The sequence below is a fragment of the Falco naumanni genome, chromosome 5 (genome assembly GCF_017639655.2).
Source record: "Falco naumanni isolate bFalNau1 chromosome 5, bFalNau1.pat, whole genome shotgun sequence".
Taxonomy (NCBI): domain Eukaryota; kingdom Metazoa; phylum Chordata; class Aves; order Falconiformes; family Falconidae; genus Falco; species Falco naumanni.
Genome location: NC_054058.1, coordinates 389227 through 405266, shown reverse-complemented (window position 1 = coordinate 405266; position 16040 = coordinate 389227). Strand labels below are relative to the sequence as shown.

At 53.3% G+C, this 16040-nt stretch overlaps 1 protein-coding gene across 12 annotated transcripts in view; it reads left to right on the top strand.

Annotated features, from left to right (window-relative positions):
- Window positions 1-712: 712 nt before the first annotated feature.
- LOC121088598 (rap1 GTPase-activating protein 1-like) overlaps window positions 713-16040 on the top strand; it is a 50689-nt gene continuing 35361 nt past the window's right edge. For 2 of the 12 annotated variants that reach the window (XM_040594948.1, XM_040594955.1), the window contains exons 1-3: window positions 713-822; window positions 11740-11833; window positions 12281-12316. In XM_040594948.1, the coding sequence (XP_040450882.1) occupies window positions 12299-12316 (18 nt within the window). In that variant the 5' untranslated portion in view covers window positions 713-822; window positions 11740-11833; window positions 12281-12298. Of the gene's footprint in view, window positions 823-4223; window positions 4329-6947; window positions 7313-11250; window positions 11557-11739; window positions 11834-12280; window positions 12317-16040 lie in introns of those variants that run through there. The other 10 variants (XM_040594950.1, XM_040594945.1, XR_005827995.1 and 7 more) reach the window with 8 other exon arrangements.

The window sequence follows — 16040 nt, the reverse complement described above, 5'->3', positions numbered from 1 at the left end:
CGCAGCATCGCACTGCCCCGCCCCGCCCCGCCCCGCAGCATCGCACTGCCCGGCCCCGCCCCGCCCCGCCCCGCCCCGCCCCGCCCCGCCCCGCCCCGCAGCACACCGCCCCCCCCCCCCGCTCCGCAGTGGATCGTGCCGTCCACACTGATGAGCAGCCGCTGCTGCCCTTAAAGGGGACGCGGCATCTTTCTTGTCGCTCAGGGTCTCGGGAAAGGGCGGGCGCCCCAGCCGGAGGGGCCTGGGCTGCGGGTGTGCTGTGGCCAGGGGCTGCTCGGCGGGGGGGGGGGGGCCCTGGCATGGGCCGCTCCTTGTCCCCCACCGTGCTGCGCCTGCCTGAGCCCCTCCGGCTCCCCTCGGGCCGACAGGGGACGCGTGGGGGGCACGATCCGATGAGCCGGGCTGCGGGAGGCCGGAGCCGCTTTGTCCCCAGCTCTGCAGAAGGGCCGTGCCCGCCCGATGGCCCCTCCACGCCGGCCGCGCTCCGCCGTCCCCGGCTGCGCCCCCCGGGCCTGACCTCCCTCCCCCCCTCGTGTGTCCCCGGCGGCCCCAGGGCTCGGCTGGGCGCTTGTGGGTCCGTGCATGGCGCAGAAACCGCGCCTGGGGCTGCCTCCGTCCCGCTGCTGCCGGCTGTGCCCCCCCCTCCGCCGGTGCCCCCGGCCCGCCCCGCCGCAGGGACCCGCCTCGCTGCCGCGGGGCCGAGCCCGCCCGCCCGCAGCCCAGCCCAGCCCGGCGCCCTCCCGCCTCCCTGCCGCGGGCACGGGGGCTGCGGGCACCCCCATATCGCTGCGCTTGAGGGACTGGGCTGACTGAGAGCATAAAGTAAGTTATTCTTCGTTCACATTATTAGTTGGAGCCAATTACGAGGTGGGTTGCGCAGCAGAGCCCAGGTACCGAGTCCTTCCTCGGGGTGGGGATCACCGCGCAGATGGGCGCTGGGTAACGGGCTGGCCGGAGCCCGGACCCGCCCGGCGCGGCGTGTGGCCCCGTTGGGTGCTGCGAGCCCTGCGGCTTGTGGAGCTCTCCCCGGGGCCAGCGTTCCCCGGCGGGGTGGCTGGGAAGGCTGGTGGCTCCTGGGCGGCAGCTGTCTGTGAAGCACCTCTGCTGGGTTGTGTCCTGACGCACTGCGGCGCCTGAAGCTCTTAGGTTTTGTACAGAACTTTGAGCTTTGGAGCGCTCCATGATACAGGTGTTCTGACGTGCGGTGAGCAAAATCACAGAGTAGATTAGGATGGAAAGGTCTCATTTAGGTCAACTACCCTGCACAAAAGGGACAACCTCAAAGCTAGAAGAGGTTGCTCAGGGCCTTGTCGATACATGTCCTGAAGATCTCCAAGAACAGATTACTCAGCCGCAGTCGGCACTTCTGCCCAGTACTGAACCACCCTCACAGGGGGAACCAATTTTTCCTCACATATTGCTGAACTTTTCCTTGGTGCAACCTGAATGTTGCCTCTTCTCCTTCTGCTGGGCACGTATGTGAGAACCTAGGAGGAGTTGCTTCCTCTTTTCTGAATCATGGCCCCGTTCCAGTCATCTCGGAAATTAGTAACTTCCATCCATATGAATTTTCCTTGCTGACAAATATCCAGAGTTATAGTGCCAAAAGCTCCCCAAATTCATACAGTACTGATGATCAGAAAAATTAATAAATATTTCTCATATCATTAAGTTCTACCAGCAGGCAGCTTTGCTCAAAGCTTGAAAATAAACTGAGTTCTTATCTTTGGGCTCTGCCAGGAGATTAATGATGCAGTTTCACAGGCCAGCATAAAATTCTGTTGCTTGTGAAACAAGGAGTCCTGCCACATTCCATGTCCATCCTTGGCCACTTTTTCCCATCCCCTTCTCTGCACCAGTAGTAGCAGTGAGGATGCTGCCCGGGCTGGCGGGCTGATGCCGGCAGGGCTGGCGGGTCGGTGTGGTACACAGACAGCTTTGGCCATTGCAGCTGTGCTGAGGGGCTTCAAGCTCCGCTCTCCTTCCCCAGCCCTGGGTGACAGTGAGGGTTCATCTCTCTGTGCAGGTTTATTGGTCTGTGGAGTAGCGGTAATAATGGGAACCAATATCAGTAACGTGTTGTGAGATCTTTGGATAAAGGTGGCAGGGAAATGTGAGGTGTTAGTGCTTATATGGAAACAATTTCTTCTAGATTCTTTATATACAGCTGTGAAGACTCAGTCTGTTTATAATCTAAGGGTGATTTATAGTCTTGTAGAAATGGCAGGATATTATAATTGTATTAATTAGGTTACAAATAATACTAATTTAAAGTTGTAAGATGCCAGGATAGTCACACAGTAAGGCCAATATGAGTCTAATATTCAGAATAAAATGCCTAATTGTATATCTCTATATCTAGGTAGATGGACAGGTATCGATACCTGCTGTTTAGTGGAAAGCTAAACGTGATTGCTTTTCTAATGTTTACAGTGCCAGTTTTCTTACTTTCATTGAGTTTTACCATATTTTGTTCTTAGCCTGCTTTTCTGGAAACAAACCTGTATTTTAAGGCAGCCCTGTGTGGGTGCGTCCATACACCATCACCCCTCTGGTCACCTTTGGAATAGTTCTGCCAAAACCAGGGGACTAAGGTCTCGGAGATAATTTGTTCCTTTGATAATTTTCTCAAAATGGTACTTTGATAATTTGACAATTATCTCTCTGATATAACTTTGATAATTATCTCAAAGAGAACTAGTTTTCTGATCTCAGAGAAAAGGTTCCTATAAACTTAATTAAAATGGTCAACCAGGAAAAAAAATTTTCTGTAAAGGTCCCAAAAGAGATGGAGGTTGCAAAGTGACACTCATCAAAGATTCAGCAGGAGAGAAGGCTCTTATAAGTGCTCCAGCAGATTCAGGCAGAACTCTGAGACCTGGAACAACTAAACAAAACAAATCCATGGGAATTTCATTGCTGTTCCAGCTATAGAACTCATCGGTTCCCATGCTCATGTGAAAACAAGAAGGTGCTGAGTTTTTCTTTATTTAAAACAAAGCATTTCCAGCTTGTATAATTGTGGATAAAAGTTTGACAAAGCTTGATCCATGAAGTTTTGAAAGCAAGAACATAATTGAAACCAATTGTAGATAAAACAAATCACAGTGTCCTCTTAAAAAAGAGTTGCTGGTTTTCAGGAGTCTTGCTCACAGCTGAGGTTGCAATACTGATAATTTTTATTAGGCACTTTATTTTTCACTTGATTTCAGGAAACTATTACTTCTGGTAAAACTCCTGCAGATATATTTTAAAAATATGGGAAAAGTTCACTAGGACAGAGAAGCCAATGATGACCTAGTGTTTGAGCAACCTTGTATTCTTTTTGTGTCTCTGTGGTGCCTCTGCCATGGCTGTCTGGTCATGGGAAGAATTAACAGAAGAAATTATTGTGATGTTTGAGATGACATAGTAGGAGGTGCCCCTTACTGATGGGACCAGAATGAGTCAGGCTGAGTTACTCCAGTGCAAAATGGAGTGGTTAATTTGGCCTGGGAATTAAACCTGATTTTGCTCTGAGGCAGATCTAGAGCACTCACCCAGTAGGTAATAGCCCTCTGCAAAGGCAAAATGCTTTAAACACCTCACCTAGGTCTGCCAGAACTAATTTTACCATTGCCTATGACTGGGACCACATAGGAAATTCTTTAATTATCGGCAAAAATTGTGACTGAACAATCATTCCAATCCACAGACCGTCTCATGACTAATGATTACCAAAAGCATTTGCAGAAAGTCCCGTGTCACCCCATCCCCCCAGATTACCCCCTTTCAGTGCCTTTGCTATGGGGCTAAGTCAGGACTAAGTCAGCATCTTTCAGATTTTTCCAGCCTGCTACTTTCCCTTCCTAATCTGATCTATACACACTAATTCACATGACCCATTTCACTATCAGCAAATAACTGTCATTATACTTGAGAGAACTAAAAAAAATGTGCTTTTCCGTGGGGGAAAAAAACCCCACCCCAACAACCAGCTCTGGATTGTAAGGGTCACGGCTGCGGGGCTCAGCAGTGCAGGGAGCAGGATGGGGTGCATGCAGCCCCCCGCGCTCAGGCCCCTGCCGCTGGCATCGACCTCCCATGCTGGGGAGCAGCAGCGGCTCCTGTGCAGCCCACCCTGAGCCCCAGCTTCCAGCTGACAGCACCGACCTGGCTCACTGTTCATCTGCAGGTGGGGGCAGCGGGGGAGAGAGAGGGAGGGAGGGAGGGAGAGGGAGGGAGGACACTGCAACCTACGTGAATAATTGATGGTGCAAGGAAAGGAGAGCAGCTGGGTTCCCTGTCTCCATCTGCTCACCAGCTGGGGATGAGAGGTCCTTGCTCAGGTAGGGGACGAACAGCTTAGCGGCTTTATTCTCATCTTGCCTCCAATGCCAATTAAACATATTTTGCATCTAGAAGGAACGGGAGCAAAGAGAGCTGGGGGAGGGCTGATCCAGATCTCCTGCGCTGCTTGCATGGCGTTGCGTAATGGACGGACCTCGGGGCAGCTCCAGCCTCGGCAGGGAACATGGCTCTGTGATTTTTAAAGAACATTGAGCTGCTGCATTGTATGTAGGGCAGCAGCCGGGAGAGTGAGAGTGGAGATGGGGGGCGCGGGTGCCTCTGTAGGAAATGAGACAAAGTGAAGAGGTGGAGGAGCATGAAAGAGGGTCTGTCCGGACTCGGGGGGAACCCACCCTAATTCTGTCAGCCTTTGACATAAAACGATGATTCCAAGCGGGCCGTGGGAGGTGCTGTCTGTGCACACTCAGTACTATATTTAGAAGCTGTGTGCATAGATCTGTGGAAACAGCTGATGGGAAAACATGTATGTTTTTATTTGTGGGTGCAGCTCTGGGCTTGTGACGACCGAGTGTAATATTGTAGGAAAACATAAAAAAACCAACCCAAACAGTTTCTGCCCTGAAGAGTTTACTGTTGAAGGATGTGCTGCTGTGTGTATGTGGTACTGCGCAGCTTTGGTGGAGCTTCTGATGCTCTCACAATGACTCAATTAATAAAATTGCAGAGATCAGTTTCTGTTTTACAGCTAATACAGACTTACCCTTTATGAGCGAGATAAAATGCTAATGCAAGTATAAGAAAGAAAAAGTTCTGTTAACAAAAACTGGGAAAAATACATAGCAAAAGGTATAGACACCAATTACTGTAGTACCTGTGTTAACATACCTACAGGGGTACCTGAAAGAACAGAAATTTGTGTCCCAGTCCCTAAGCCACATGATAGCTATAAAATGCATAATGATTATGCAAATGTAGACAAAGATATGGATTACAATGTAAGACTGTAAGTACAGAGAATTAGTCTGGGAACTGAATCTACCTAGTACAACTAAAGGCTGGTATTAGGTGACGTTGTTGCAGTAGCTGTGTGAACAGTAGCAATGGTTAGCTTCATTGTAAGTCAAGGAACCGTAAGGGGAAAGGGTGGCCTGTGATTTGCATACATGTGGAAATGATTTATTCATATGATTATTGCTAAAGAAGGCTAATTAGAACAGTAACTAGGGTATTTAATAATTGTTTGCTTGTGCATCTTGAGGGCATTGTACACAGCTGGAGTTGCACAGGAGGTTAGGTAAAGCTGCAAGGCTGTTAAATTGAGCCCGGTGTGGTTTTGTACATGAACAAAGTTGGCTCTTGTCCACAGTGGCAAGTTGCCAAAGAATGGCAGAAGAACCTGGGCCTGTCCATGTGCTTGGCTTTTGCCGGGGCCAGGCTCGCCAGTGCTGCTGCGGATGCCCCGCGGTGGGGGTGGGCAGCAGCCCCTCTCCCCCCAGGAACCGGCTCTTCTCCCTTCTGGCCACAGCGGAGCGGGCAGGCCTGGCTGTGGCTCCTCGCCCTGGCCCATCACGCTGCTTGGAGGCTCGGCCAGGGAAGGACGAGCTGCCGTGCATAGAGCGGCTGCCCTGCCTTGCCCGAGCCCTGCCAGCAGCACTGGACTGGGAGCAAGGGGTGTGCTGTGCCGGCCCTACGCCAGCACCTGAGCTGCCAGGGGGAGGAAGCAGCTGGCCTCCAGGCAGGTTCCTACAAGCAGCAAGTGGATCCCTTCTTCATCCATTCAAAGCTGCCAGCTGCCTTGATTGATTCCTTACTCCTTACAGGCTCTCTTCCCACCCACAGACCCCCGAAGCCCCCATAATTTCTATCCAGGCCCTGCATAAGTAAAACTTGCAGAGAGCATTAGGATGAATTGCTGCACTCCTGTCCCTAAAACTTTGGTGTAGCTGCTTGCTTTCTCTGTTTGTCTTTTTGCCCGTCTATATTAGCAATCTCATGTTTTCTGTCTGGTCTCTCTGAATTCTGCTTTTGCTCTTCCCTTGCGCCTTCCTGCAGCTCCTCTGGCACATGCTGCCTCTGGTCCCATGTTCCCTACTGTCCCCTTCACGGGTCAGACCAAGCCCAGTGTGAGGCTGACACTTACCTTAAAGCTGGGGCTGCTGCCTTTGCAAGTCTGCATGTAAAGAGGAAACATGACATCATCCTGTGGAATGAAATTGGGAATCACAGGCCAAAAATGTGTCTGGAAGCACTCTCTGCTTTTATTTAAACAGAAGTGTATGCGTGCTCTTGCAATGGACGATCATGTTGTCATCCTCAGTTTTTGTCAGGAATTATGATCTATCGGGGAGTGAATGCTAATAAATGTGGCTGAGGGGTTTCTGCCCCTGAAAATTTGGGCTTCCCCGGAGACCAGCTTGCACATCAGGTGAGGGAGCCGTCCCGTAAGGGGGGCGTATGGCCAGATCTCCACAGCCTTCGATGTCCATCGGCTCCAGGTACCAAGGGCGGTTTTGGTACCCTCCTGGTCTACCCTGGGAGGGTGTGGGAAGCTGGGGGGTGGGGTGGGGGGGTCGCCTCGATGCTCACTTTTCCCGCTGGATACTGAGAGCCTGGGGAAGAGCTGTTGCTGTGCCGTGGAGCTGGCCAGGGGCACCACGTGTCACCGTCCCTGCGCCCCGCGGCCGCCCCCGGGCTCGGCAGCCCCCGCAGCTCCTGCGGCGGCGCCCAGCGAGGGGCGGGGGCTGAGCGTCCCCGGCGGAGGAGGGGACAAGGCACCGCTTCATCCCCGCAGCTTCATCTTCCTCAGTCTCTTCCCGCGCCCCCCGTGCGGCGGCTGCGGGGCGCCCTCCGCGCTCTGCTCCGGGGCCCGGCGGCGAGGAAGAGGAGGGCTGGCGGGGGAGCCGGGGGCAGCCGCGGCCCTTCCCCATGGCGGGGCGAGGGGCGCGGCGGCTCCCGGGGGGGCAGCGCGGCCCGGCCCGGCCCCTTTCCCCGGCCGCGGGTTCCCCGCCGCCGTCTGCGGCCGGTACGTGCGGGGCTGGGGCCGGGCAGCGGCTGCGGGCGGGGGAAGCTCTGGCGCGGGGCCGGGCGGCGGCGGCAGGAGGGGGGGGGGCCCGGGTTCTCTGCGGGAGCCTGGCGGGGGGAGGGTGGCGGCCGCGCACCCCCCGGCCGCCCGGACCCGGCCGCCCCGCGTCCCCCCGGTGCCGCTGCGACGGAAGGGGGGGAGCCGGGCGGGTGCCGGGGGGGGGGGGGCGCGGGGGCGGCCCGCTTGCTCCCCTCCCTCTACCCGGGGAGCGGGGGGCTCACCGGCGTGGACCTGCCGGGCGGGACGAATTCCCCGGGGGAGTTCCCCTCGACCCGGTCCCGCGGGGGCGGGGGCCGGCGGGGCTCCCCGGGTCCCCCCGTCGGTGCGGGGGCAGGAGGGGCTGGGGCAGCCGCCCTGCGGCCGGGGAGCGAAGCCGGGGGTCCCGGCTGAGCGCAGCGTCCGTGGGCTGAAAAGTCTGTGACCAGCTGAGAGCAAACTGTCCCGGCGGCAGAGGGACCCCCGGGTTCTGGCCTGGTTCCCCCCGTCCCCCCCGTTCTGGGCTGGCCATTCCTTGGCGGAGCTGTGGGAAGGGGCGCGGGTGCGCACGGGAGGGGGCCCCGTGCTCTGGGGCTGCCTGCGGGTGTGGGGGGAAGGGGGGAGAAAGGGCGAGAAGGGGCAGCAGCTGTTGTCTGGGGAGCGGTTGCACAGGATTTCTCTCACAGGCGCCTCGGGGCTGCCGCTCCGGACTCCGCGCGGCGCTGGCTGCCTGGCCCTGCTGGGGGCGGGGGGGGGGGGGTACAACGTGCCCTTGTCTCACTGCAAGAACCAGCTGTGAGGCTGGGACTCGGTCAGTGTGCTGACTGCCATTCCATAACTAGCTGCAAATCATAGGACAGGTTGGGTTGGAAGGGACCTTATAGACCACTCAGTCCAGCCCCCTGTCACAGGCAGGGACACCCCCCACCAGCCCAGGTCGCTCCCAGCCCCGTCCAACCTGGCCCTGAGCCCTGCCAGGGATGGGGCACCCACAGCTGCTCTGGGCAGCCTGGGCCAGTGTCTCACCACCTTCACAGTGAAGAATTTATTCCTGATACCTAATCTAAATCTCCCTTCTTTTAGTTTAAAACTGTTCCTCCTGGTCCTATTGCTACATGCCCTTGTAAAAAGCCCCTCTCCAGCTTTCTTGCTGGCTCTTTCAGGCACTGGAAGGTGCCCCACGGTCTCCCGGAGCCTTCTCCGGGCTGAACACCCCCAGCGCTCAGCCTGTCTGCACAGCAGAGGACTCCAGCCCCCTGAGCATCCTCGTGGCCGCCTCTGGACCCGCTCCGATGGGTCCTTATACTGGGTGCCCCGAGCTGGAGGCAGCGCTGCAGGGGGCCTCACCCGAGCGGGACAGAGGGGCAGAGCCCCCTCCCTCGACCACGCTGCTGGGGATGCAGCCCAGGGCTCAGCTGGCTTTCTGGGCTGCGAGCGCGCATTGCTGGGCCATGTGGAGGTTCTCATCCCCCAGCACCCCCAAGTCCTTCCCCTCAGGGATGCCCTTGGTCTGTTCCCCGCTCAACCTGTGTCAATACTGGGGGTTGTTCTGACCATGCTGTATTGTTTCTCCTACTGGAAGGCTTCAGGTTAGCAGAGGTTTTTACAGTAGCTATACGCCTGCTTCCCTGTGAACTTTCAGGAGGGTTTACCTGAGGGTTTGGGGCACTTATCTCTTCAGACACTTCTCACTTCCTTAATACTTATGAAAGATGGATGAAAGGATGGATGGAATCTGTCAAGGCTGACTTGTGCTTTTCTCAGAGCAAATATTTGCATTGACTTGGTTATTGAACTGGCTCAGCTATAGCAGATGGGAATGATTTTGAGAGAGCTGTACAGACTGATCCCAGGAGTAAAATAGCAAAGGATGCTGCCAGGCAGGAATACAGGGGGTGAGCAGAGCTCTGTGTGTGGATATAGTGGCTTGGAGGTCTGCAAAGGTCCTTTATGTGCTGCTGAGTATTGAGAGTTGCATTGTTAGTGGTGGATCAGCAGTGCCTGCTTGTAGTTTGGCTACCTGCTTGAAATTAATGCACTGGTTACTGTTACTAGTAAAATCCTAGTTTAGTTTTTGACATTTTCTGGGCCCTCTGCTTCCCCTTGTTGCTATTTCCTAAAAATAAAGGTTCAGCCAGGATACATTTGCACATGCGTATTCCTCTCCCTGCAGAACTGGTTTTCTTTCTCAGAAGGTTGATATTCTGCTTTTCTGTGGCCAAGGAGCTTGAAGTTCCAATTTGAAAGGCAGTATGTTCTCTTTCTATAAATAAAGCTTAATGTTTTTCATTCAAGAAGTTTTAAATTCACAAATGGACTTTCAAGCAATAGTTACAACGGCCCCAAGCATTTGTGATATTTCGTGAAAGATAACATAAAATCTAAGTCATTCACCTGGATTTTTGAGTTCCCTCAGCACATCCCTAACCTGAGATAATGACAGAATTGAGAACATCTCTAAATGTAATAAGACCAGTGAGTCTGGCATCTGCTGGAGGACCTTTGACACTAGGACTGTGCTTGGCTTGAGCGGTAAGAAGCAGCCCTGTGCGAGGTGCCCTGGCCAGCCCCAGGGGCAGAGATGGGAGCGGGGCAGGACCGGCCACGCTGACCTGCCCTGGGAGCTGCCAGCTTCCATGGTGCTGGCATGTGTTTTGCTCTCTGCTGAATGATTCAGGATTCAAACCAGTGACAGGGCAAAAAAACCCACTACAGCATGTAGCAAGGCCCCAGAGCATCCAGTTGCACAAAAGTTCTGCTATTACACTTCTCTGGAGATGGCTAGTTTCTGAAAATGAAAACTTATCAAATTAAGCTCTTACCTTTTTAGGGCTTGCAGAGCAGAAACTTCAGATTCCTAAAAAACCCAATGAAAATATGTCGTGTACTGCTTGGACATAAATTTTGCTACTCCCAAACTTGCAAGTAAATGAATAAGATGATAAATAAAGCATGTGTTGGTATGATATTAATATTCATTTAAAATACATTTGCCATCTAACTATTCCAATATTTGTTTGAGGATGTCAAGTCTAACTCCTACGTCTTTCCTCCCATATACGTTACGGCTTTAATCTCTAGATGCATCGCACAGATCTCTCTCATTTTGAATTTTAAGAGAAAATTGTGGGATGGAAGAATTGTCTTATTTTGTGTAGATCAGCCTATATACAAGTTACATGATGTCATTGGGCTACTAAAATAAATTGTGAATTGTCAGAGAATTGGTGGGCATTGAGATTGTTGGAGCATGTAATGGAGTGTGGCTTCATGATGACGGGAATGCATCGCACTTCCATGCAACAGGGAATGTGGCAAAGCAAGAGCCTGCATGACTTACAGGTGCTGATCCCTTCGCGTGGAAGCAGTAGGAGTCTGTGCATCAAACAGCTGAAGGACAGCAATTTATGATTGTGTTATATGATCACGTAACCAGCATATTCATGATTGCATTACAAAGCGGACAAGTCTTGTATTAGGAACTTGGGCTTTCTTCCCCGCCCCACCTATGCGACCTCTACCATGACTTACACCCCAGTTGTCATTGCTAGTAAAAACTGTGAGCAGCGCAGGAGGTTTATTAACTAACAGTAGGAGAGCTGCAGCTAGCAGTGAGGCTGCCCACAGCGCGGTGGCCGATGCAGGGTATGTCTTTTAAACTACAGTGTATTGTTTGTGTTATTTTTTGCTTTCTCTTCTATGAAGTCAAATAAGTGCTGCTGCTATTTGTTGACACTGCTGCTCCAGCAGGGCCAAAATAACAATGTGTTTTCAACAGAAGATGTGCAGATAAAAGCTCATCCAGCCTGCACGCTGGCTTTCCCAGCAGCAGTAACCCGCAGGCTGCAGGAGGGGTGCAGGCTCCTCTCAGTCCCGCTGTAGCACCATCTCTGCTACGCTGCTGTCTCGGACACTGATACCCAGGCTGTGGCAGCTGGGGCTGTCCTTTGGGTGCTCATTTGTCATTTCAGTGACATTTCAGAACTTTCTGCTCTTTTACTATGGTTCAGCTTTCAGATCTGGTCCCGTAGCTTCCCGTGTCCTGTGTTTATTCTGCTACAGATCTATGATAGAGGAGGAACCTGGCAAAAGAGACCGTGCAGCACTTACAGGACAGTGGTGAGGAAAACAGCGTGCGAACAGAGGCGGAGCAGTCGGGGCCAGGCGGCTTTTGCTGTTACATCCAGGACGTTTGCAGGTGGCAAGTGGTGAGCTGAGACAGCTCAGGGAATCTCACAGGGCGTGAAGGTCCCTCATGGGCAGGAAGTGGTCTGGGGAGAGGAATAGTAAGCAGAGGGCAGCAGAAGGCAGAGGCGGCACTGCAGGCAGGCACTGGTGTCTTGAGATATCCAAGAGTTGGAAGATTTTCCTTCTTTCTCCTCCCCTTGCAGGAGGTCCGAGGAAGGGGTGCGCTGCTTCAGTGATGTTATAGACCCTCCCACCCAAGGCTTTCCATATGCTCTCGCTCCTGCTGTCCCCAACAAGGTAAAGACAGCCCATGTCCCTCTGGCTGAGGTTGGAATGTGCCTTGAACCACTGAGCAGAAGAAATGACTGAAGCAAGCTTGTGTGCGTGCATGTCTTATGGCTGTAGTTGCTCACTTCTGTGGCAATCCCAGGCTTCATGTATTCATTTCTTATGCTGTACTGTACTGAGTCAGTGGTCTGGCCCATTGAAAGAGAGAAATTTCTAGTAACTGTTCAACCAGGTTCCAGGGCAAGCTTTTGCCACACAAGCTGAAGACAATTTGGCTAGTTCTTTTGTCCCTGCTGTCAGCTAAGGAAGAATGATTCCATCTTGTCTTCAGCGAGCAAGTAGTTTCTGTGCCAAAATGTGGAAGGAGCTGTTGGCTCTTTTGGTGTCTGAGTTAGCACAGAAGATAATGTTAGCTTCTGCAAATGTTAAATTCTTTTCCCTGTTGTCTTTTCACAGACTGTGGACTTGTTTGAGATGATTGAAAAAATGCAGGTAAGGAGAAGCTACTCTGTCAGACTTTGACATCTCGTGATTTTTCATAGCCAAACAAATAATTGGCTGCAATTTGCGTTGTCGCTTTGCTCCCAGTATGCTTTAATTTAGTCTTGCAGAATATTTAGCTCTCCCAGGCCCAAGCACCTACACCTACCCTTAAATGGGGTTTCAGAAGTGTTTCCCTGTGTTAATTTTTCCAACCAGCATGATGGAAGGAATAGATGCAAATATTATAGTTATGTTCTTTGCAGAAGTGTGATTCTGAGAAAATCAAAGTTGCATTAAGGTATCTCTGGCATCTTCAAGAAATTGCTTCTGCTGGGCAGCAGCTGCTAATGACAGGTGATTAATAGGATGTTAACATAACTGCATTTAGCAAGGTCAGTTTAATAAATAACTACTGCAGGCCCTGTCTTCAACTTGCACAAGAAAGAAGGACTGGCTTAATTCTGTTACGGCAATACGTGCATTTAATAGCATATATTACATTATAAAATTAAAATACAGTAAAAGGGAGGAAAAAACCAATCCTGCCCTACCAAATAAAGAGTTAATAATCTAATAATGTTATATGTGTTACATATCTAACAACAAAATCTCTTCCCAGAGCATCCTTACAGATTACCGGTATTTTCTAAGTGGTACACCTTTAAAATGCTGCGGGTGACTGGCCTGACCTGACATGGCACACAACTCCTGCCTCCTATTATGTGCAGGAATTAAACTTAGAAGAAACAATTAACTTATTTTCTGGAATTTGGGTGATCATACTGTGGATATGATGGAAACACAAGCTTTGGTGGGAGTGTGAAGGTGAGGAGGTGGACGGCAGCAGTGCAGGACCAAGCGTGGAGCTGTGAGGATGAAGTGCTGCCTGGCAGGCTAGGAGGGGGTGCGGGGGAGGGGGTCTGTAGGTATGTCTTCTGTACAGTCATGTGTAGGCAGGCACAGACCTTGAAACCACCGTGCTGCCCCCCCCTCCCCGTTGGGGTATGTTCTCGGCACGACAGAACCGCAAGCGCTGGCTGTGCCAGGCCATGGGGCGCGCTGGGGGGAGCTGAGCGCGGGGCTGCGGGCACTGCGGGCGCTGCGGGCACTGCGGGCGCTGCGGGCACTGCGGGCGCTGCGGGCACTGCGGGCACTGCGGGCGCTGCGGGCGCTGCGGGCGCTGCGGGCGCTGCGGGCACTGCGGGCACTGCGGGCGCTGCGGGCACTGCGGGCACTGCGGGCGCTGCGGGCACTGCGGGCGCTGCGGGCGCTGCGGGCGCTGCGGGCACTGCGGGCACTGCGGGCGCTGCGGGCGCTGCGGGCGCTGCGGGCACTGCGGGCGCTGCGGGCGCTGCGGGCGCTGCGGGCACTGCGGGCGCTGCGGGCACTGCGGGCGCTGCGGGCGCTGCGGGCGCTGCGGGCACTGCGGGCGCTGCGGGCACTGCGGGCACTGCGGGCACTGCGGGCGCTGCGGGCGCTGCGGGCACTGCGGGCACTGCGGGCGCTGCGGGCGCTGCGGGCACTGCGGGCACTGCGGGCGCTGCGGGCACTGCGGGCGCTGCCACGGCCTGTCCAGCCTCTCCCAGCTGGGCGAACACCGGCCGCTGCCAGGTGTCCCTCACTGGGACACTGCGGTACTGAAGATCTCAGGGTTCCTCAGCTCCCTGTTGGCCGTGTGAGAACTACATCCCACTGGATTCGGACCGCTTCGGTTAGGGGGGTAACGAGGAGCTGCTGAGAATTGCTGGCATATGCAGACCACCTAATTTTGCATCTGTATTGGTTTCTTAGCTGCCCATTGTTCAGACTGTCTAGTAGTTTGTTTGTTTGCTTTTTAATTTAGCTTGTTTTGTCACCTGACTTGCACTAGGAGAATTAATAGCTGCTGCTTAATTATGACAGCAACTTTTTGAAAGGAGATGTTTTCCAAAAGAACTCTCCCCAATTTATTTTTATTATTTATCTTTAAATTGTGATCTTTCTTTAGATTTTTACTAATTATTTCTTTATCGTTTTTTTCTCTGTATTTGCTTTCCCTTTCCTTCCATTTGACTCCAGCTATCCTTTAGATTTGTTGAATCACTCTTGAAATTTAAATCTGGGATTTTCATTACCAAACAAGTGAGTAAAAGGCAAAGCAGGAGGCTTGGGCATTTCTCCGTAAAATAACAACAACAAAGCCACAGGATAGAATTAGTATCTGAGTACTTTAACAATGGGATTGGAGTAGAATCGCTTGACTGAAAGTTAACGTAGCCATTTCACATTATGTGTGATGAATTAATGCGTAAAGTTGTACTATCTTCTTAAACTGAAACCTGCCTCTGAAATCTGGGAATGAAGTTTGCTTTTTTTCCTTTTTTTTTTCTTCCTTTGTAATCTTAATACTCATTACTTGAAGTAAACGGGCTACTGGCCACATTGTTCTGTGCTGCAGATGTGGTGATGCCACAGGAAATGCCCTCTAAGGGCGCTGGGCCGTACGATGTTCCTTGGTTGCTCTGCAGTGCGGGCAGTTGAAAAGCAAGCAAATCTGATTTCAGCTGATAAACCCTGATGTTGTAGGTCTTTGCATACTTGCATAGCCAATCCTTCCTCACTTACCTGCTTTTGTCTTTTGTGGTGTGATGTTACCACCTCCAGCCTGCATCCGTATGGTTCCAGCATACCCTTCCATCTCATTTTCTCACAGCCACCTCCATGTTTTCTTTCCTGTCTCCCCTTCGTATCCAAGCTGTCTGCTTTGAACCAGTGCTCTCCCTGCAGAAAGCGGGTGTTATCGTTAGGCCGTGGTGGACCTGGCTGTGGGTCCGGGCAGTTTTTCCTCTGTCTGTTCTGTCCCCGCTCAGGCCAGGCACTCCCGGCGCGGGACCCTGGCAGTGTGGGGTCCCCAGGCTGCCGTCTGTGGTGGGCTGGGGGTGGCCGGGGGGGCCTTGCCCTAAAGGCAGCGCCAGCAGCCGAGCCGCCCCGAATGCCAAGGGGCTCCCAGCAGGTGGGTGACGCTGCCACAGGTTGTGCCCCCCTTTGGGGAATGACAGCCATCTCCACCGGTTGTTCGCCTGCGCTGCCACCCGTCAGCAGCGTACGTGCCAGTTCCCTGAGGCCCTGGTCACCCTCTGGAATAAAGCCTCGGGCTGCCTTAGAGCTGTGCCAGTACCTCGGGCTTCACTCCGGAGGGAAGCTGGTTGGGTTCGGGCTGCGTCTCCTGCTCCCTGGAGCTCCTTTAACAGTGCAGAGTCATGGAATGTGCCGGCGCGTTCCTCCGTGCTCTGCAGAGCCTCCACTGCAGGCAGCACCCCCTTTACAGCAGCCAGGGAAGGTTTCCTTCAGGCCACTCTGAACTACTGGTCTCCTACTGGGACCTCCCTTGTAACTGGAAACTTTCTGCACTTACCAGATCTGCCAAAAATGCCAAGGAAGGGGAGAGAGAACCCGCAAAACCACGGTTTCCCCGCCTGCGTTTCTGTGTGCAGAAATGCTCGGGAGTGTAGCAAGCTTGTCCCAGTCCTTCCCAGGGCTTGTCCTGGAGGGGCTGGGGCTGCTTTGTGCATATGCGTCCCTCCCGTCTCGGTCCTGTTTGGATAGAGCATGGGCCTGTCTTGCCCCAGAGACCTGTTCCCGAGCCCAGCACTCCCTGTGAGCCCTGGCTGACCAGGAAACTCCAGGCTGCATCAACAAACTACCCGTTCACACTTGTATTTCATGCGCGCCCCTTTCTTAGCCTCGTGACCTC